The sequence below is a fragment of the Halichoerus grypus genome, chromosome 3, assembly GCF_964656455.1.
Source record: "Halichoerus grypus chromosome 3, mHalGry1.hap1.1, whole genome shotgun sequence".
NCBI lineage: Eukaryota > Metazoa > Chordata > Mammalia > Carnivora > Phocidae > Halichoerus > Halichoerus grypus.
The window spans coordinates 127,704,694-127,728,637 of NC_135714.1; the positions used below are offsets into that span (position 1 = coordinate 127,704,694).

The 23,944-nt window shown below is 36.5% G+C and overlaps 1 protein-coding gene across 1 annotated transcript in view; it reads right to left on the minus strand.

The window, feature by feature from the left end:
• IQCM (IQ motif containing M) overlaps positions 1-23,944 on the minus strand; it is a 362,431-nt gene that overhangs the window by 196,757 nt on the left and 141,730 nt on the right. The window contains exon 10 of the mRNA XM_078068245.1: positions 5,807-6,005. Coding sequence (XP_077924371.1) covers positions 5,807-6,005 — 199 coding nt within the window. The remainder of the gene's footprint in view (positions 1-5,806; positions 6,006-23,944) is intronic.

Below are 23,944 nucleotides of genomic sequence, written 5' to 3' on the forward strand. Positions count from 1 at the left end.
AGATCATTTCTGCTTGATGGACCAGGGACAATGTCTTAGCACATATATTTAAGAAAGATCTTGAAAGATGAGTTGGAGTTTATCCAAACATTAGCGAGGGAGAGTATTCCAGCTTAAGAGAACAGCATTAAAACATAAGATATAATAGGAAACAATCAGGGAATTAAAGAATTTGGGCTTTGCTAGAGCACAGGGCATTAGTGAGGAAGTATCATGGGATGAAGATGGACAGTGGGCAAGTGCCAGACCAGGGAGGTCATGTGTACTACGTTAGAGAATTTATACTTCCTCCTACAAGCAATATAGGGCCATTAAAAGATTATAAGAAATGGAATAAGGCAATCAGAGTAAAATTTCCTTAATTGCATATGACAGATTAGAGGGTAGGTAGCAAGGAGAATAATTAGAAGACAACTGTAGTTCTCCATTTGAGGGTTGATAAATAGAAGCTCTGGCAAAAAACAAAGAGAGGAAGAGCAACACAAGAAACGTTATGGTGATAATCAACTGAATATGGAAATGAGGAAGTTGAAAGAGTCTAAGAAAACTCCAGGTATAGCTTGGACTATGGGTGATGGAATAGTTCATCAATATAGGTAGTACAGGGGGTGGCCCAAAATGATGGCATAGGAAGATCCTGATCTCACCTATCCTACAAACACACCAAACCACAGCTACATGTGGACAATTCCCTCTGAAAAAGAAAATTAGCAGAACTGTTCCTCTACAACAAAGGATAAAAGGACTATCTCAAGATGGGTAGGAAAACCAACCCATCAAGGGACACAAAGGGTTGTAGGGAACTGAGATTGTCCTTTTAAAAGACTCACCTAGTCTCACTCATTCCTGGACCCAGTACAAAAGTAACAGTTTGAAAAGCACCTAGACTATATGTGAAGGGAATTCATTTGCTAATCTTAAGGCAAGGGGCAGGGGACAGCTGGGACTCTCTTCAGAGAAGGACACACTGGCAGATGCCATTTTGCACTCTCCCCCAACCTAATACAGGCAGGTATGTCAGATTTAGTGCCATCCTGCTGCCTTGCTAAGGCTGGTGGGGGTGGATGGTGGTGGCACTGGCTGGGGCCCATGAGTGTGAGCAGTCACAACATTCTCCCAGTCCCTTGCTAAAGCCTGTGAGCATGGGTGTTTGCAGTACTGCTCCACTCCCTGGCTGGGGCCAGCAAGTGCCAGTGACCATGACATTCTCCCAGTCTCTTGCTAAACCTAGCAGGCACACACAAACAAAGCACTCTCCTACTGCACCTCTAAAGCCCACAGGCACATGCAACCAAAGCGTTTTCCCACAGCTCTGCTGAAACCAATGAGTGTGCCCTGCCCCCTACACTCTTCACCTGCCTTACTAAAGTCAGAGGGTGTGCACAATCCATGCAGGGGATGCCCCTTGGTTGCCTGGCTCTAGTGGCCAAGGGGGTTCACATTCCTGGGCTGCACAGTACTGTAATTTAAAAGACAGCTCTTGGCACCCCCAGACTACCACAATCAGCAGACTGAAACACACCCCCAGCCTTCCTGTAAAAAAGGTACACTTAACTTGTCCTAGAGCTTCAGCCATCTTTTTAGTATCTATTTCACTTATTTCTGCTCTGATCTTTATTATTTCCTTCCTTCTAACTTTGGGTTTCATTTCTCCTTTTAGTTCCTTTAAGTGCAAAATTAAATAGTTTGAGATTTTTCTTGGGTTTTTTTTTTTTTTTTTGAGGTAGGCCTGTACTACTATGAATTAGTCCTTAGAATTACTTTTGCTGCATACCATAGATTTTGATATATCACATTTTCATTTCCATTAGTCTCTTGGTATTTTTAAAATTTCTCCTTTGATTCTTTTGTTGACCCAATGGTTGTTTAGTAGCCTGTTGTTTAATCTCCACATATTTGTGATTTTTCTACTTTTCTTCTTGTAATTGATTTCTAGTGTCATACCATTCAATGGTCATGCTTGATATGATTTCAATCTTCTTAAATTTAATGTGACTTGTTTTGTGGCCTAACATGTGCTCTATCCTGTAGAATGTTGTGTGTGCACTTAAGAAAAATGTATGTTTTGCTGCTTTTGGATGGGATGTTCTGCATAAAGCTATTCAAACCATCTAATCTAAGATGTCATTTAAGGCTGATGTTTCACTATTAATTTCCATCTGGATAATTTATCCATTAACGTAAGTGTGGTGTTAAAGTCCCCTACTATTATTGCAGATTTAATACCTATACTTCTCAAACTCTTCCAAAAAATTTTCAGAATGAACACTTCCAAACTCATTTTATGAGGCCAGTGCTACCCTGATACCAAAGCCAGAGAAGAACATCACAAAAAAAAAAGGAAAAAAAAGAATATCAAATATGGCATTTTTTTATTATCATTAGTATATTAAAATGTTTATCATTTATTTGTGCACATTGTGCTAAGCACCATGTTAGAAACTTTATATGTTATTTTTAACCTTTTCAACAAATATTTTCCAAGATTCAGAATTCTGACTCTAAATTCATGCTTGTTTTCACATAGTTTTTTTAAATTAGTTTTTAGATATCCATCAACCATTTATATGATATGCCCACTTACTTACTGGTTTTGTTATATAGTTGTCTGATATTAAAGAATCCAGTTGGTAGAAAAATAGATGATAAATATCAATAAAACAAACAGGGCTCTAGAGGGGAGGGGGTTGGGGGGATAGGTTAGTCTGGTGATGGGTATTAAAGAGGGCACGTATTGAATGGAGCACTGGGTGTTGTATGCAAACAATGAATTGTGGAACACTACATCAAAAACTAATGATGTAATGTGTGGTGATTAACATAACATAATAAAATAAAATTTAAAAAAGAAAAAAGAAAGAAAGAAAAGAAAATCACAGGCCAGTGTCCCTGATGAACATAGATACCAAAATCCACAACTAAATATTAGCAAACTGAATTCAACAATACATTAAGATGATCATATACCATGCTCAAGTGAAATTTTTTCCAGGGGATGCAAGAATGTTTCAACACCCATAAATCAATCAACATGATGCACCACATTAACAAAATGAAGGATAAAAATCATATGATCATTTCAGTAGATGTAGAAGAAGCATTTGATGGAATTCAACATTCATTTTTGATAAAAACTCTCAATAAAATGGGTATAGAGGGACCACACCTCAACTAATAAAAAGGTCATATATAACAAACTTAGAGCTAACATCATACTCAATAATGAAAAGCTAAAAGCTTTTCCTCTAAGATCAGGAACAAAACAAAGATGCCCACTCTCACCACTTTTATTCAACATTACAGGGGAAGTCCTAGACACAGCAATTAGGAAAAAAAGAAAAGGAAATAAAAGGCTTCCAAATTGGAAAAGAAGAAGTAAAATCATCACTATTTGCAGATGATATGATACTGTACATAAAATAAAAAACATAGACTCCACCAAAATACTACTAAGTTTAATGAATGAATTCAGTAAAGTTATAGGCTACAAAATCAACATATAGAACTATATTATGTTTCTTAATGGTAATAACAAGCTATCAGAAAGAGAAATTAAGAAAACAATCTTATTTACTAGTGCATTCAAAAGAATAAAATACTTAGAAATAAATTTAACCAAAGAGATGAAAGAACTGTACTTTGAAAACTATAAGACACTGATGAAAGAAACTGAAGATGACAGGAATAAATGTAAAAACATACTATGCTCATGGATTGGAAGAATTAATATTATTAAGATGTCCATACTACCCATAGTAATGTACCAATCCATTGCAATCCCTATCAAAATACCAGTAGCATTTTTCACAGAACTGGAATAATCCTAAAATTTGTATGGAACCAAAACAACTCCAAATAGCCAAAACAATCTTGAAAAAGAACAAAGCTGGAGGTATCATGCTCCAGGATTTCAAACTATGCTACAAAGCTATAGTGATGAAAACACATAAATCAATGGAAGAGAATAGACAGCCCAGAAAAAAACCCACACTTATAAAGTCAAGTAATCTGTGATAACAGAAGTAAGAATATACAATGATGAAAAGACAGTTTCTTCAATAAATGATGTTGTTAAAACTGGACAGCTATAAGAATGAAACTGGTTCACTTTCTTACACCAAAAACAAAAATAAACTCAAAATGTATTAATGGCTTAAATGAGAACTGAAAATATAAAGCTTCTAGGAGAAAATTCAGGTAGTAAGTTCTTGAACATTGGTCTTAGCAGTACTTTTTTAGATATTTCTCCTCAGGCAAGACCAACAAGAGCAAAAATAAACAGATGGGACTACCTCCAACTAAAAAGCTGTTGCACAGCAAAAGGAAACCATCAACAAAATGAAAAAAAAAATCCTAATGAATGGCAGAAATTATTTGCAAATGACATATCAGGTAAGGAGTTAACATTCAAAATATATAAAGAACTCATACAACTCAATATCAAAAAAATCCAATTAAAATATGGGCATAGTACACCTGAATAGATGTTTTTCCAAAGAAGACATACAGATGGCCAACAGACATATGAAAAGATGCTCAATATTACTAACCATCAGGGAAATGCAAATCAAAACCACAATAAGATATCACCTCACACCTGTCAGAATGGCTACTATCAAAAAGATAAGGAATAACAAGTATTGGTGAGGATGTGGAGAAAGGGGAACCTTTGTGCATTATTGGTAGGAATGTAAATTGGTACAGCTGCTATGGAAAATAGTGTGGATGTTCCTCAAAAAATTAAAAACAGAACTACCATACAATTCAGCAATTCCACTCTTGGTATTTTTAAAAGAAAATTAAAACACTAATTCTTAAAAGATATATGCACCTTTATGTTCAATGCAGCATTATTTACAATAGCCAAGATATGGAAGCCACCTAAATGTCCATCAATAGATGAGGGGATAAAGATGTGATGATAGATAGATAGATAGATAGATAGATAGATAGATAGATAGATAGATAGATGATTGATGATAGATAGATGATAGATGATAGATGATAAACAGGTGATGATAGATGATAGATAATAGATAGATGATGATAGATAGATGATGATACATACATACATACATACATACAATGGAATATTATTCAGCCATAAAAAGAAATGAGATCTTGCCATTTTTAACATGGATGGATCTAGAGGGTATTGTGCTAAGTGAAATAAGTCAGGCAGAGAAAGACAAATATTGTATGATTTCACTTATATGTGGAATCTACAACAAAACAAATGAACCAACAAAACAAAGCATAAACATACTCAGAGATACAAAGAATAAATTAATGGTTGCCAGACAAAATAGATCCTAGATATTTATTTTGAAACTCAAGATTGCTGCTTATGCAAGTTGCTCAGGTGTGTGTGTGTGTGTGTGTGTCTATAGTTCTTTTTGAGTTGAATGTTTATGCTGTACAAGAGTATCCAGGAAAAAAAAAAAAAAAAGAGTATCCAGGAGTGTGGGAAGTGGAAGAAAGTTGCTTTATATGGACAATAAGCAGCAAAAAAGGGGGAACAAAATTAGGGCAAGGACAGGTGGTCCTGGCCTTAGAATAAAAGTGGTCCCAGAACTATTGGGTTAATAAGGATAAACTAGGCCTTTTGTTCAGATTCTCCAGTTTGACCAAATCTGAAACTGTCAGCAGAGTAGATAATTCATAACATTTTCTCAATGAAAAGAATGTAGTCAGAACTTTATTTAGAAAAATCATAGATACATTGACCAGGTGACTATTCAAAACTCAATTAATTTAAAATCTACATAGGAAAATTTATACACATTATATTTAACACATGCTTTACCTTGATCATTATTCTCTGCAATCTTTTGCGTTCAAGCCATCCTCTGACATAGGCCTGTATGATGATGATCATTCTAACTACTTTTTTGGTATTTACAAATTTGGTCCTTTCCCGGAACACTTGGAAGATTTCTATGTGTGGTCCAATTCTTTTAACTTTATTGTCAAGTTTACCACTTTTACTTAGAATAGACTTTAGCCTAAAAATAAAATATAAAACTTTCTTATTATAGTTAATAAGAAAAATAATCACTTCTGAAAAGTCTCAAATTCATTTCAATCATAAATGTGTTAAAATAGGAAATGTATTATAATTTGTACATAGATTTCATATACATCACCTGAACATGTCAATAGGATTCTCCAAAGAAGTTTGAATATGCTAGAATCAATATAACATATATAAAATGAACCTTGTGAAGAAAGGAAATCCAAAAGAAAGCAAATTTGTCAAAGCTTATCCATAACTATTCAAAAGAGCAATATATAATATTTAAGGAACAAAATATTTTCATATGACAGAGCAAGTTAGTCAAAATAACTTTCTTATCCCAGAAGCTATTTTAAACTAAAGACTACAAAATTATTTGGCACTGATATTCTGCTTACCAATCATCTGAAAAGTGATTTTCTTTTCCAAAGGCTTTCAATCGAAAGGCATGGTAGTGTGTTGTTAAGGTCATGGACTACAGGATCCCAGGAGCAAGCGACCATAATGGAAACCATAACAAGCCCTGACATACTGGTGTGGATGGCCCTTGCAGTGATGATAAATATGTGAGAATACTACAGACTTTCTACTATAGACAGACAGACAGTAATCTTGGTAATCTTGTATCTACTTTTTTCATTTATATATGTTGTATTTTTTATATGGTAGTCAGTTTTTTCTAAGTCATCTAAAGTTCAAAGGCTAGTTTCCTTGCAACTTTTAGCATATAAAAATCTTTTTTTCTTGGTAATTTCTTTTGTTTCTACAGGTTTCACAGCTGAAATTCCAAGGAGATGCCCAGATCGATTCACATACCAGAACTGAGTCTTGCCCTAAAAAGTGACTGTATATAGATCTCTGGAACCGAGGCCCAACTTTCTTGATTCTCAGAGTGAGTATCATGACTCTGTTTCTGCATTTTTTTTTTTCCCTTTGAGTTTATTTTGATGTCTGCAGTAGGCTGGTTCTTGAGGAGTCCTGTTCTACTTTGTACAACAGACATTATTTTTCTTTCCTTGGTGACTGAAATGTTGGGAGTCTGATTTTGATTATTTCACCCAGCCATCTAGCCTCTGTTCGGTGGTAGAGATGGTAGATGACAGGGAATCCCAGCTCAGTCTTTTTCATTTGTCTTTACTATGAGCCTTTTTTTTTTTAAGATTTTATTTATTTATTTGAGAGAGAGAGAATGAGAGAGAGCAAATGAGAGGGGTTAGGGTCAGAGGGAGAAGCAGACTCCCTGCCGAGCAGGGAGCCCGATGCGGGACTCGATCCAGGGACTCCAGGATCATGACCTGAGCCGAAAGCAGTCGCTCAACCAACTGAGCCACCCAGGCACCCTTTACTATGAGTCTTGAAGTTTATGATATGCCTTGTATTACATGTTGTTTGAACACCAGTATAGCTAAAAATATTTGAGACAATTTTGTTCCCACTAGAATGAAGATCAGCTCCATATCAAGAGACTTTCATAACAAGTATTCCTTAGAGATCTTTTTTGATTCCCTGACATTCCTACTCCCAAGTAACCACAACTGAGGAGTGCAATTTGCTCAGGCACAGAAAACTGTGTTCCATATTTATTTTTAACCTATAGTTAAAGATGTAGAACTAAGGCTGTTCATTCTCTTTGTGCTTGTGTGTATAAATGGAAAAAAAAAAAGTCCTTACTCTCCTTGCAAAGGAAAAGTTAGCTTTGTACAATGTTCTTGTAACTGTAGCTCTTTTGTATCTATGGCTGGTCTTCCATTCTCTCGAGAAAACTTTTTTAGATTGAGTCAAAACTATATCATTTTGTGTTCTGGAGAAATATCCCATTTAGACAAAGCTACCAGAAAAGGCAAAGAAAATGAAGCAAATTTTTCAATTTGTTTGTTTAAATTAAAATTGATTTTGTGTAGCTTAGAAGAGAGCTCTGCCTTCTAAGAGGATTTTTGTTTGGTTAATACAACAATTTTTATGAATGGGCCTTGATGTCTGAAATAAACTGGTAATGAAGATAAAATGTTAATGATTACTTCTGGCTGTCCAGAGTTTCAGGATGTATAGCGAAATCTAACGAATTCTGAGTTCCTGGCTTTTTCTCCTTTCTCTCAGAAGAAATAAGAGAAGTGTTATAGAAATACCCAAGTGAGCCAAGTTTATACCCTAAGTTCCATGTTCTAACAAGAAGAGAGAATAAATCTTAAAGAGCTATGTATGATTGTAAAGTGATGTGTGTCGTAGATTGTTGAAGCACAAGAGCTCTGCTGGTCTCTTAAGTTGCCTTGAATGTCACAGAGTTCTTAGTCAAAGTGTGTGAAAAGTGAAAAGTGTGTGTGTGTGTGTGAGAGAGAGAGAACTGAAATTATTTTGGTTAAAAGCTATAGTTAATATGAGTGATTAGAACTATATTAAGTAAAAGAATTATGAAGAAATGCAAACATGTTTATAAAAGGATGGATGTGTATTGTCTGTTTTTTTTTTAATCAACTTAAAAAGAAAAAAGTTTTGGGGTGCCTGGGTGGCTCAGTTGTTAAGCGTCCGCCTTCAGCTCAGGTCATGATCCCAGATTCCTGGGATCAAGTCCTGAGTCGGGCTCCCTGCTCCCCAGAAGCCTGCTTCTCCCTCTCCCTCTCCCACTCCCCTTGCTTGTGTTCCTGCTCTTGCTATCTCTCTCTCTGTCAAATAAATAAATAAATAAAATTTTTTAAAAATTAAAAAAAGAAAGAAGTTTTATCTTAGGCCTTAGATATATGGACTCTGATCATTAGTACATCTCTAAATAATTGGAATGCTAAAAATAATGGAAAGGGAAATTTGAGGTTGAAGAAGAATTTATATAAGGCTTGATGTAAAGTGAATTATATTTACAAATAATGGATTTGAAAAGAAGCTATAAAATACATCAAATTTTGACCAAGTTAAGTCAATTTTGATGAGCTTGATCATAAAATAGAGAAATGCTCGGGAATCTTTGACTACAAAATGTTATTTAAGTGGTATACAAAAAGTAAGATTAGAATTTGATTTACTTTCTGTTACATTGACAGACTGAGTTTTGAATCCACAGTCTGCTCTTAATTTAACAAAGGAAAAATCATTTCATGCCTTCAATATAGCTTTCCTGGACAACAAAAGTTACTTATGTCACAAAAATATTCCCTTTATCATAATTATCTTTTTGTTTTCTTTCTAATCTATTTCTTGCAAAATCTGGTATTCCTAATATCTAATGTTACTGTGGCTGTGTTACTTTTTTTGGTACTCTAAAGGCACCTATGACTTTTGGTTCCTCTAACAATTCTTTCCAATATTGTTTTCTCCAAGTTCAAACCCCAAACTTAAAAACAAACTATTATGATACATTTTAACCTATCTTTTGGGTGTCCCAGATGGCTTCAAGACCACACCAAAGATTTTCTTCTTCACTATATAAAAGGAGGGATGCTAAAAATGGTAAAGTATGTTTAACATAGTTATAGAAATGAACCAAAGATGAATCTTTTTTTGACAGAGAGTGAGAGAGCACAAGCAGGTGGAACAGGAGAGAGAGAGGGAGAGGCAGGCTCCCCGCCAAGCAGGGAGCCCGATGCAGGGCTTGATCCCAGGACCCCAGGATCATGACCTGAGCCGAAGGCAGACGCTTAACCATCTGAGCCACCCAGGCACCCCACCAAAGATGATTCTTGCATATGGCCCCTATGTTGTTTACTTCTTACACCAGGCTAACGCTTGAAAGCCTGCTGGCTCCAAACTCAAAATTCTTAGACATCCAATTGTTTTAAATATCTCCCAAAAAAAGTATAGTTTCAGCCATTTAGAGACTGTCCGCTTTGCATATCACACAAAACTGCAACCAACATCTGCTAGCCATACATAAGATAAACCTTAGGGCTGTAAAAGACCCCAACCCACTACAGATCAGAACTCTCTGATCCAGAGACTCCCCATCTTGCTGCTGAGTGACCCACCCAGATATGTAAGCCTTCTCTTTGACTTCCCTCTCCGAGGTGGAATCTATCCACCTATTAATGTGTGTTGGCCTTGTGAATTGCTTTGGCCAAAAGAACCCAATGGAAGTGATGTTCTAGTTTTCAACATGTGCCTGAGAGGCCTTGAACAGTTCCATTCTCTGAACCTTTCATCTGCAGAAGAACAAGCCAGCAAGCCTCTTAAGGATGAGAGACCACAGGAGAACAGACAAGTTGTACCCACTCAAGTGAACCTGGGTGGCATCAGCTGAGTCTAGACTAGATCATCAGAATTGCCTCACGAGAAATAATAGTTGTTGTTTTAAGCCATTAAGTCTTGTGATGTTATTATAGCAATAGATAACTGATACACATATTTATGTTTTTACCAAAAGTTAATACAATAACTATCAAATTGATTTTTTTTTTAAAGATTTTATTTATTTATTTGACACAGAGAGGGCGAGGAGAGAGCTCGCATAAGCAGGGGGAGCAGCACGCAGAAGGAGAAGCAGGCTCCCCACTGAGCAAGGAGCCCGATGCAGGACTCGATCCCAGGACCCTGAGATCATGACCTGAGCTGATGGCAGCTGCTTAACCGACTGAGCCACCCAGGTGCCCCTCAAATTGATTTTTAAAAAGATTTATTTCAGAGGTAAATTATCTCCATCAATTAGTAGTACTCGTGATGAACATTTTATGGGATAAATTTTTTAAAAACTTGAAGTTTATCAGTGCCCTCACTGTGAATAATACGTTCTTATTTCAAGGTGATCAATGACTAAATCCTTATGGAATGAACGTGTATATCCTCAATAAAAGATTCCATTCCTCTCCACTCTGATATTGTTGGTTGTTACACCAAATATATACTAAATACACCCCTTTTAGTCATATCTTCAACAGGTGGCTTCTCCCTTTCTCTCATACTTGCCCAAAGCCCCTAATACAAGTTATAGCTCATAAATTATGTCTTCTGAAAGAAATATCAAAAGAACAATAGCCTATAAAAAATGCATTTTCCTAACAATTTCTAGTAGAAGGAAAAGACTTATGACTACAGGCTTCTCAATTTAAACTGATATCATAAACATGAACCTACTGTGTGGCTCTTTTCATCCACAAACAGACAACTTTATGGGGTAGCCTGCTTAATCCAAGATCAGCAGAATAAGACTTAATTATCTTGGACTGAATAAATGAATTAAATTATGATAAGTATTAATTTTTGATTTAAAAATATGAAAAAATGCTTTTTTTCTTTATGAGGATCCACTTATAAATTTCAATTTATTTGGCTTTACTTGTAAAAATGAGAATGAAACATCCTTAAAATGGCACGTGAATGGTTCCAAATAACCCCTCAGAACTTCAGGTGAAAAAATCCTAATGAAAATTTTAATGTAGATCATAAGTTAAGAAATCACCAGAAATAGGGGCACCTGGATAGCACAATCAGTTAAGGGTCTGACTCTTGGTTTTAGCTCATGTCTGATCTCAGGGTCAGACCTAAGCCACTCACCCACCTACCCCCGCCCCGCCCCGCCCCGCCCCGCCCCAGTGCTCAGCACAGGGTCTGCTTGAAGTTCTCTCTCCCTCTTCCTCTGCCCCTCCCCCCTGCACTCTCTTTCTCTGTCTTTCACTGAAATAAATAAATAAATCTTAAAAAAAAAAGAACTCACCAGAAATAATAATACTATAGAAATTAAGAACACATATTAATTTATTTTATCTACAAAATAACATAGCACAATAGTTCAATATATACAAAATGTCTTTATTATAGAAGTATTTACTTATAAAGTTTTAGTAAGAATCAATACTTTTTTTCTACCATGATGTAATTGAAAAATCTAGTTTGTATCTCACTTTCCATACTAAACATCACATTTAAAGGCAAGTCATTTACCTAGATGTGGTGGTTCCTAATTAGGAGCTGGACTCACTTATTATGTGAAAACTATTGCCACTAAGACCTAAATAATAACCAACCTGGTCCCGCTGCCACTGCCTAAGAAATTCCCATCCAATAAGATAAACTTCTGGACAAACAAGGAATATTAGGAAAACTTAAGATATTAACAAGAGAAAAAGAAAGCTTATACCATTATATATAATGTAGGTAAAACCTAGAAGAGGAAAATGGAATGATTCCTGAATACCAACTTCAATATAAGAATGATAAAGACAAGAAAATATTTATGCCACATAAAATCACTTTAAAAGATGATGACACTAGGGAATCTGTCAGTCTTCTTGACAGAAGTCTCTAATGCCTTAGTATCATATGATTCTAGTTTTGCTAACCATACAGTATAGACATTTTTATGCTTTAATCAACATTTCTGATTCCATCTTTGTTATTGAAGCTGGCCCAATTTAAATACCAAGTTAACGATACTGAATAAAAAGTGCTGAACAAACTTATTTTGTCAAAACCTTAATTAGAAGTGCAATCTGACTACAAAACAAGGCTGAGAAGCAAACTGACAACTCATCTTCCCCTCAATCATGAGCAACTGTACACATATTACCTTACAGTCAGGAAAAGAAAAGCTTCTTTTATCCTGTGATAAACAAACACAGGTACAGGCATACTTTGGAGATATTGGCAGATTCAACTCAAGACCACCACAATACAGTGAATACCAAAAAGTGAATATTCCAACGAAGTGAGTCAAATGAATTTGTTGATTTCCCAGTGCACATAAAAGTTACATTTACACTATAGTGTTGTCTATTAAGTGTGCCATAGCATTATGTCTAAGAAAACCAATGTGCATACCTTAATTTAAAAATAATTTATTGCTTAAAAAATGCTAACCATCATCTGAGGTTTCAGTGAGTTGTAATCTTTGCTGGTGGAGGGATTCACCTCGATGTTGATGGCTGCTGACTGATAAGAGTGGTGGCTGCTGAAGGTTGGAGTGGCTGAGGCAATTTCTTAAAGCAAGACAGTGTTAAAATTTTTCATATCGATTGACTCTTCCTTTCATGAACGATTTCTCTGCAGCACATGGTGCCATTTGATAGCATTTTACCCACAGTAGAACTTCATTCAAAATTGGAGTCAGGGGGCACCTGGGTGGCTCAGTCGTTAAGCGTCTGCCTTTGGCTCAGGTCATGATCCCAGTGTCCTGGGATCGAGCCCCGCATGGGGCTCGCTGCTCGGCGGGAAGCCTGCTTCTCTCTCTCCTTCTCCCACTCCCCCTGCTTGTGTTCCCTCTCTCGCTGTGTCTCTCTCTGTCAAAAAATAAATAAAATCTTTAAAAAAAAAAAATTGGAGTCAGTCTTCTCAAACTCTGTTGCTACTTTGTCAACTAAGTTTATGTAATATTCTAAATTCTTTGCTGTCATTTCATCAATATCTTCATAATATCTCCACCAGGATTAGATTCCATTTCAAGAAAACACTTTCTTTGCTCATCCATAAGAAGCAACTTCTCATCTGTTTAAGTTTTACCATGAGATTGCAACAGTTCAGTCACAACTTCAGGCTCTACTTCTAATTTTAGTTTTCTTTCTATTTCCACCACACCTGCAGTTACTTCCTCCACTGGAGTCTTGAATCCCCAAAGTCATCCATGAGGGTTGGAATCAACTTCTTCTAAACCCCTGTTTATGTCAACATCTTGACTTCTTCCCATGAAACACAAATGTGGCTAACGGCACCTAGAATGGTGAATCCTTACAGAAGATTTTCAATTGACTTTGCCCAGATACACCAGAGGAATCACTATCTGTGACAGCTACAGCCTTACAACATGCAATTCTTAAATAATAACACTTAAAAGTCTAAATTACTCCTTGACCCATGGGCTGTAGAAGAGACATTGTATTAGCAGTCATGAAAACAACATTAATCTCATTGTCCATCTCCATCAGAGCTCTTAGATGACCAAGTGCATTGTCAGTATTTTGAAAAGAATCTTTATTTCTGAGCAATAGGTTTCAACAGTGGGCTTAAAATATTTAGTAAAGCATGCTATGTTCTGTTATCCAAGATTTATTGTTCCATTTATAGAGCACAGGCAGAGTTGATTTAACATAATTCCTAAGGGTCCTAAGATTTTTGGAATGGTAAATGAGCACTGTCTTCAACTTAAACTCATCAGTTGCATTCACCCCTAACAAGAGAGTCAGCCTGTCCTTTGAAGTTTTGAAGCCAGATAGTGACTTCTCCTCTCTAGCTATGAAAGTCTGAGATGGCATCCTTTTCTTTATAAGACTGTTTCATATACAATGAAAATCTATTATTCATTGTAGCCACCTTCAAGAATTTTCTTAGCTGAATTTTCTGGATAACCACTGCAGCTTCTCCATCAGCATGTGCTACTTTATCTTGCACTTTTCTGTTACGGAGATGGCTTCTTTCCTTAAACCTCATGAACCAACCTCTGCTAGCTTCCAACTTCTCTTCTGTAGCTTCTTCTCCTCTCTCAGCCTTCACAGAACTGATGAGATTTAGGCCTTTGCCCTTGCTGGATTAGGCTTTGGCTTAAGGGAATGTTGTGATTGGTTTGATCTTCTATCCAGACCACTCCAACTCTCTCCATATCAGCAATAAGACTGTTTTGCTTCCTTATCATTCATGTGTTCACTGGAGTAGCACTTTTAATTTCCTTCAAGAACATTTCCTTTGCACTCACAACTTGGCTGTTTGGCACAAGGGGCCTACCTTTTAGCTTATCTGGGCTTTTGACATGCATTCCTCACTAAGCTTAATCATTTCTAGCCTTTAGCTTAAAATGAGGAATGTGCGACCCTTCCCTTCACTTGAACACTTAGAGGCCATTGCAGGGTTATTGATGGGCCCAACTTCACTACTGTTGTGACTCAAGGAATAGAGAGGCCTGAGGAGAGGAGACAGATGGGGGAATAGCCAGTTGGTGGAGCAGTTAGAACACACACATTTATGGATTAAGCTTGTCGTCCATATGGGTGTGGTTTGTGGTGCCCCAAAACAATTACGATAGTAACAAAAATCACTGATCACAGAATCATAACAAATATAATAATGATGAAAAAGTTTGAAATATTGCAAAAATTACCAAAATATGACACAGACACACAAAGTGGGCAAATGCTGTTGGAAAAATGTTGCCACTGGACTTGCTCAACACAGGGTTGCCACAAACCTTCATTTTGAGAAGAAAAAAAAATGCTTCTATCTGCAAAGTGCAATAAAGTGAAGCACAGCAAAACAAAGCATGCCTGTAATTCTCTCTAGACTAATCTCTAAAAGAAATAGAAATTTAGAAAAGCTGTATGTATGAAAATATCCATCATAATTTCATTTATGATGGGAGAAATCCAGAAACAAATATCTAAGTAAATTGTGTTATATCCAATGATAAATTATGAGGTCATAAAAGTGATGTTTATGAAGATTATGTAATAACTTAAGAAAATGCTTACAATTCCAAGAAATGATATTAAGAGAATGAAGACATTAAATTATATGCATTATATGATTGCAACATTATTTTTTAAGTGACATACATAAATAAGCCCAGAAAGAAACATGACAAAATATTATTAGTGACTGTATTAATGCAGTGGTTCTGAATCAACGGTGGCATCTAAGAAATATTTTCAAGTAACTCCTGCTTAGGGCCTGTCCTTATAGATTCTGATTCATCTCCTCCAATAAAATGCAAATCCATGATTAAACACCACGTTGTAAAGAAAACCTTAGGTTTAAAGAAAAATGATTACAGTTGACCACCGAACAACATGAGTTTGAACTGTGCAGGTCCACTTATATGTGGATTTTTTTACGATACAGTACAGTACTGTAAATGTATTTTCCTTATGATTTGCTTAATAACATTTTCTTTTCTCCAGGTGACTTTATCGTAAGAATACGGTATATAATATATATACAAAATATGTGTCAGTTGACTTTTTATTATCAGTAAGGCTTCTGATCAACAGTGGGCTATTATTAGTTAAGTTTTGGGGGAGTCAAAAGTTATATGCAAATTTTTTGTGTGGGAGGTCGACACGCCTAACCCCCATGTTGTCCAACAGTCAACTGTATTTGTTTCTCGTTTTCTATTTTGTTCAGATTTTCTGAAATAGACTGATGTGCACTGTACAACATAAAAGAAACATATAATAATTAAATCCGTTAATAGCAATAGTAGCTGCAATTTTTTATTAAACATTTGCTTCAGATATACTTTCTCCTTTAATCATCAAAATAATTTTATTGGATGTTAGTATCCTGATTTTATACATTGATGCAAAAGAAATTAGCTTACTTCCAAAGATCATGAAGCTATAATTAGCAGTCAGAATTCAAAGCCCTTCTTACCTTGTATGTGATAAAATCAAAAGAGAACAAAATCGTCATGACTTCAGAAGGGTTGGCCTTGGAAATCCCCAATCCCCAGTTGGTTAGGATGATTTGGGTGACTGGCTTTAGGTTTTTCTTCTTTTGTGTGTTTCAGCAGTATTGAAAAGATACAACCACATCACATATACTGAGATGGGGGAAGGGCATCGTGGCCATCAAATATATGGAGGCCAAGTAACCTCTGATGAGAGAATCAGTAGGAACTATCCTTTGCTTACCCTCTAAGTGTAATTTTAAAATTCATCTTCTTTCACAATGTCTTAACACAATTCTGATAGGGAGAAAATTCTCATTTTTACAGATTCTTACCACTAAAGAGTCTCTATAAAACTCTTCTAGAAAATCTTTGTGAAGATAAAAATGTGAGTCATTAGAGGCTAGATAATAAAGCCAGTTTTCAGCACTGAAGAGACCACCTGCTTGGTCCTCAGGCTGCCACCTCCTACTAAAGTCACCCTAAGAAAGCTTGAGAGAAAGACCGGGGCTGGCTGTGTAGCTGAATTTGACTTTTTCACTTGAAGTTTGACAAATCTATGATCAAGGTATGAAATCAAATAGTTTTCAGTGAGAGAAGAAATCATTAAGCAAGATTACATGTGAGAAAAGATACAATAAGTTAATTAGTAAGTTAATCATGTCTGAACATTAGACACTGGGCTTGGCAAACATTTGAACAGGGAATTTCCTTTCAACTGCTAATGCTTATAGAGTAATATATATTAAACACTAAATCAATTTTAGAGTTTGGTTCAGATATTGCTACTAATTAGTTTTGGCTGATATTGAAGTATTTTGTATGCTCCATTTATAAAAGCACTGCTTGCCCATCTGTTCATAGGTTGAAAGTGATTAAAGGATACTTATTTTGGCTGTTGTAAAAGCCAAATACTTTTTAAGCTGCAAATATGTGACAAAACCAGTTAAGGTTGCCAAGTTCAGAAATATATTAAAAGAGATTTGTGACACTTCCCTCCCCCAATTCCTCTTCCAACCTGCATTATCGAAAAGTAAATATCACTGTTTTCCTGATTAGACTAGCATGTCTCTTTGTCCAAATGCTTTGCAATTTGGTTATAATTTTCACAATTTACCCTGATTTGGATCCTCTGCTACCAAGCTGTGTTGGGGGCTTTCATTTCCTGTATGTGCAGCCTTGAAGTAGAAACATGTGATGCCCTCGTGCTTTGAATGCCAGATTTGAAAGCAATGTGGGTAACGAGAGAAATAAGTTTGCAGCCTACTTTAATCCCCCACATGAGGTCTGTTCAGTTTGAAAACAATACATTAAGTTCAGCATGGAGTTTTAAAAAAAAAAAGAAAGAAAAAAGAAAGGAAGGAAGATTTTTAAGATCAGGGATGCACTACATTTCCATGAATAATATAGTCTTAATGCTATTTAATACTCCATTTCCAAATATTCCCAAGGGGTTTAGTACTTCATGTTAGCAAAACCTGTACATTTTGAAAATCAGAGCAGGGCTCCTAGGACTTTTAAAAATAAGATGCAATCTCCTGAAGTGGAAGATAATACCACTTTAATTTGGGCAAAATGTTTAGTTTCAATATCTGAATGAAATGCCTTTCCTTCTGTTCCTTATACACTCCTTTTGAGTCTTGATCATTCCTCATGATGTCAGCCTGCCTGACCACCCCCCAGAAAAAACCCAAATGGCCTCCTATTTTTGGCTGCTCCCAGTTCCACAGCAATCTCTTTAACTAGATCATATTAAAGGGTGGAGGTCGATATTCTATTGAAAGCCTCTAGGGGTATTTGCTTTAAACAATTTACTACCTGAAGTTGTCTAACTAATACTTATCCAGAAATGCAAGCGATATAATGCGCTGGGAGGATTTCCTTTCCCTGCCCCCCTCACACCTGATTTTCCCCTAAAGGAAATCTCCCAGCCTATTATGTCATATCCATGGAAAGATGGGTTTTGTTATTACTGCTGCCGCTGCTTGGTTTCAATTTATCAACAGCTTTTCCTCAAAACAATTTAGAAATATCTAAATTCCAAGTTCAGTTCAAAAAACACAATTATTCTCTCCCTCACATACAAACATTTTGGAGGAGCACTATTTATTGTGAATTAAAATGACGTTGTCATTTTACATAGTAAAAAAACAAAAGTACAAAGGAAATGCTATTTTTGTTCAAATTTAATTGATTCTGATTTTATGGTCAAGGTAATCTATGATGAATTTTCAGGGAACTCTCTCTAATACAAACATTTAAAACTCCTTTTTACTGTGCCTACATGTTTTATCTGTAGGGCACTGTAAAAAATTACCCTAAAGATGCCTGAAATGACTAGGATGTTCATGCCAAAGGTGTAAGAGGAGCTGATTTTTTCTGTGGCACAGTGACCAGAGTTGTCCATTTTTCATGAGCTTATCTACGAAACAGGGAACATGAATTGTCCACTCTTCCTCCCAACACAGTAATTTGCTTATTCCTCTCAGGGCAGCCCTCGGCTCCTGACCCAAACTTTAGTGGGTCATGGAGGAGAGCTGGCTCTACCTGCCTATCTGTGTCCCTCACCTCTGCTCAAAAAGGGCAGGCACTGAAGACTGGTGCCTGTTCACAGATCCCTTGTCCCTGGAAGAGAATTCAGGGGACTCTAGAAACATTTTCTGAGATCATTCTCAGTATTTCAGTCCCAACCACATGTATGTTTTAGGGACTGTCATGGAATTCAGAGATCCTCATGCAGGCACACACAGAGTGATGGTCAGACAGTGGTAGGTCAAATTCTATGAGAGAAGCAGGCAATGTGGACGGTCTTCAGAGCAAGCTGGCGGAAAGAGAGGAGGGACTTTATAGCCCTCTCTCCCCATGCTTCTGCCCCTTACTCTCCCTCAGTGAGTTCTTCCATGGAAAAGTAACGGAAAGTCTGATTTTCCCTATTAGAGACATTCACTCATCTTCATTTTACTTGTGGGCAGGATTACGGTGATTTAGAGATGAGGATTTATGTGTGTTTCTCCTCCCAGGATTCTGCTTGTTGCTCCTCCGACATTTTCATTCTGATTCTATGTAGGAATCACAGCTTCACAGGGCCTTGCCCTTTCTTCAGGCCCAGCCATTCTTTTTCCCAGGTACTGATTCTATGTAATCAGTTTCTTCCTCGCTCACTGCTGCATCCCTCAGCAGACATCGATGGAATTATGAATATCCTATGCATGTGAAAGGCCAAGTAAACTCAAGACTTTTCTAGGGTCTCAGACATCTCTGTTCCAGGGAAGAAAAGCATAAGTGCCCAATTCAGCCTGTAGCTTAAGCCAACATGCTCCAACTCTGTTTTACCAGAGAATCCAGCTATCAGAGTTTCGTTGCTTCACATCTTCTTTGGCCTGCCTATTGATGTGGTGCTTTTCCATCCAGTTGGGCGAGATTGAAAAAACCAGATGGTGCTGACCTAATGATCTTTGGTGACTCTAACCGATGCTGGATTCTGGACATGTTCAGAGATCTAGGCTGCCAATGGTCCACCGCCAACCTTGCTCCTGCTCCAGTGTACAGCTTTCTTGAGTAGAACCCTTACCCAGGAGAATAAGTAATACAAGGAAGACACCAAAGCTCCACAATTAACTACTAAGAGGAAGTTTCAAAATTCTTGGCAATAGTCACAAGCAAGGGGCCACCAGCTCTCGAAGATTCAGAGTCAAGTAGACAATCTAAAAGCCAGGGAAATAGTCATAAGCCAGGAAAGCCAGGGTAGGTGGAGAATCAGCACAAAGGACAAACCAAGCACCATAAAATGATATCAGGGAAAAGAAATTGAGAATTGAAGCAATTATTTGACCTAGACTTAGATACCTTTATCCTCTTCTGACACTACAAAAGAACAATCCTGAGGAAGGCAGGCCTAGAATACTCAACGTGCAGCTATATGATAATACTTGACTTCAAGGTGTGAGTTTGGAGATGGTAGTGATTCCCAGGACATACAATCTCTTTTCCCATACTTCTTTGCATCACAAGGTTATGGCACTGGAGCACCATCAAGGTGATTCACCATAGCTCTCTCTATTAACTCGATATCCCTAACAAAAAGCAACTATGTCATCCTCTGCATTGATAGAGCTGGGAGTCAAGGTGAACACCGGACATAGTCAAATATGCCCCCTAGCTTGCTACTCAAAATGTGGTCTGAGGACCAGTGGCATTGGCATCACTTGGCGCTTACTAGAACTGCGGTATCTCAGGCTGTACTGATTCTATGTTGCTCAGAAGAATGACCATCAGACTAAAAAGGAAAGAACAAATACAGGAGAGAACTGAAGCTCAAACCAAGAAAAGATCTCAGAAAACAAAACTGAAGCTGCTCTTAGTTTGTTAAATTTTCTGGGCTCAGGCAAATAATTTTCCAGATTCATCTGTTGATCTGCTGTCTTTGAGAAACTGGACAATGAATGTGATATGAGAATTCTGGAGAATGGTAAATGTCTTCACTTTCAAAGAGGAAAGAGTATAAAAAATTACAAAGTATGGACAAGTAAGTAACTATGGACCAGATTTTATCAGTTATCAATTGGATGGTATGTAATTAAAGCAGTAATGGTGCCAAGAGCCAGAATGTGCATAAAAACAATGTCAAGCCACCTTGAATTTATTTCTTTTATTTAATTTTAATTTTATTATTATTCTTGTTTTGTTTTTTACTAGATTACTATACCAGGGAATGATTTGTGATGTTTCCAAATGTCAGGAAGACAATTTTCAAGGTTCTCATAAAATCTTTGTAAACCAGGTAGAGAAATATAAGCTCATTGGGAGGTTTTGGATGATAGTATGGACAGTATCATTACTAGCTGAGATAGGGAATAAAGGAGAGAAGATTTAGAGAGGGGAATACATAATTATTTCAGTTTTGAGGGATAGCTATGGGATATTCCAGTAAAGATACCAGTAAGCAGTAGAAAACTTGAAATAGAAGCTACAAATGGCTAGAAAGGGAAGAAAATTCATTAGAAGATAGAGAAAAGATCAAAAAAATGTAATTCATGCATTGAACAAATATTCATTCATTCATTCATTCAGTGTAAGATGCTCTTCTAGCACTGAGAACACACTAGTAAATAAAACAGAAAATTCCCTGCCCACATTGGGCTTATATTCTAATGGGAAGGACAAACAGTAATCACAGTAAACAACTTAACTACCCAGTATGTTAGAAGGTAATATTTGCTATGATTTAAAAAATAAATAAAGCAGGGAAGACAGTTAGGGAGTGCTAGCAGGGGTGGAAGATAAAATTTTAAATGTGTATCATGGCAGGTGTGGGATTCTTGAAAAGGTAATATGTGAGCTAATTATCTTAGGCAAATGTGACAAGGAGCTAAATCCAGTGTTGGAATGCGATAGCTTTACTTGCAAATCTCTGCAATTGGTTAATATATATGATTGTACAAATAATTCTTCTCGGACCTATGAAAATGGTTAGGTACATTTCCTCCATCACTGCAATTACCTCATTACTTTATAATTATCTCTGGGTCTATCACCCCTCTATACTCTGAATTCCTGAAGAGCAACAACTTTTCTTTGTGTGCTTGGCAATATATAGTGAAGAAAAGAGGGGCAGAGAAAGAGAAGAAAGGAGGGACAAAAGGAGAACAAAATGGAGATATATTCGAATATCTGGGGTCTTAGGGTTTGCTTGTTTAGGGTTTTTGTTTTGTTTTGTTTTGTTTTTTGTTTTCTTTCAGAATTAAATCAATGTAAGTATTGCCCTTAAGAAACTGTCCACCAAAACTGACATAATGGGCTTCATACATTGATCCACACTGTTGACAGTTTGGTCCCACTCTAGATTGCATAGATAGAATTACATCTGAAATACTGTGTTTTTTCCTAAGCAACATATTGTAAAAGGGATACTTTTGAGTGTGGTGGGCACTTGTTCCATACCTCTGTTTTATACTTCCTTCTCTTTCGTAGAACTGCACTTCTTCCACTCATGTGACTCCTATATGATTTGTCCAGGGCTGATCATGTCCTCCATGTTGGAAGGTCAGTCAGAATAATCTGGGGGCGGGGGGGGGGGGAGGGACGAGTCGGGGCATATAATAAAAGACCTTTCCTTTTGGTAAGAGCAGGAAGTAAGTCAATTGCAAATAGCTGGAAGCCAGCCATTTTCCTTAACACATGGAAAAAAAAAAAAAAAGTCCATAGTAAGAGGTATTAAAGCCAAGCAGGAGCAAGCAGAGATTTCAAATAAATGAAAAGAGAGTACATCTTGAAGACATTACATTTGACCTCTGAACAACATGGGGGTTAGAGGCACTGACCCCCTGTGCAATAAAAAATTGAGTAAAACTTTTGACTCCCCAAAAAACTTAACTAGTAATAGCCTACTGTTGACTGGAAGCCTTACTGATCACATCCACAGTCAATTAACACATATTTTGTATGTTATATGTATCATATACTGTACTCTTATAATGAAGTAAGCTGGAAAAAAATAAAATGTTACTAAGAAAATCAGAAGGAAGAGAAAATAGATTTATAGTAGTATACTTTTAAAGATCCTCATATAAGTGGACCCTTGTAGTCCAAACCCACATTGTTCAAGGGCCAACTGTACTTGAGTCTGTTGAACCAGCTGAGCCTGAGATGTTAAACAGATACAAAGAACATATGCCCCCCATACTCTACTCTCTTGGAATCTCCACTTATATGAGCATAAAGATTCAAGTATCATTTTGCTTAAACTAAGTTGAATTACCATTCTAATGAAGATGTTGTAAAACCATTTATTTATTTATTTATTTATTTATTTATTTATTTATTTGTAAAACAGTTTTTTTATATATAAACTGAAGTGCTTAATCTAAAAAGAGAAGATGGATAACTAGGGTGGTGGCTTCAAGAAGACAAAAATCAGGACCAATGGGTTACCAGCTCAAGGGGCATAGGTGAAGAGCTTCACACAGAGAAGTGTCTGAAAATCTGAGCAGTCCTTAGAATTAAATGGGATGCCACTTGAACAGAAGCATTATGAGTCTCTGGAGTTTTCAAGTAAAGGCTATGTAGGCACCACGTTATAAAGATGCACACTTTGGATGGAGGGTTTCAGGAAAAAATCTTTAAGGTTCCTTAAACTCTGGGATTCTATTATTCTCAAAGGCAAAACACACAAGTGGAAGTATTGTTGGAGAAATATTATTCCCCATATTTTCATAAATGCTTAGGCTGAGTACTGACACAGAAAAAAACTGTTGGTGAAAGATATCTAACCATAAACAAGCTAATGTTACATTATTAGGTAACAAAATTTCCAAAGAGATTAGTGGCCAGTTATCAGGTGGTAAACTGTAAACTTGTGTTGAGATAAAAAAAGAGGATTTGACCCCTTCCAGGAAAGAAATGGTAATGAACCATACAGTAATTTCAGAGTTATAAAGGAAGCATTCAAGTACCCACCTAAATTTCCAGACTCTGAAATGTGAATTTCATACTTACATATGACAATAAATGTATTAGATTCCATTATATCAAAAAAAAGAAAATTTAGAAGAGTGCAATGTTATGTTTTAGTAACATTTTAGCTACTCATATCCTGTTGCTACTCTCCTTTTAGTTCCAGTATGCTACAAAATAGTAAGGAA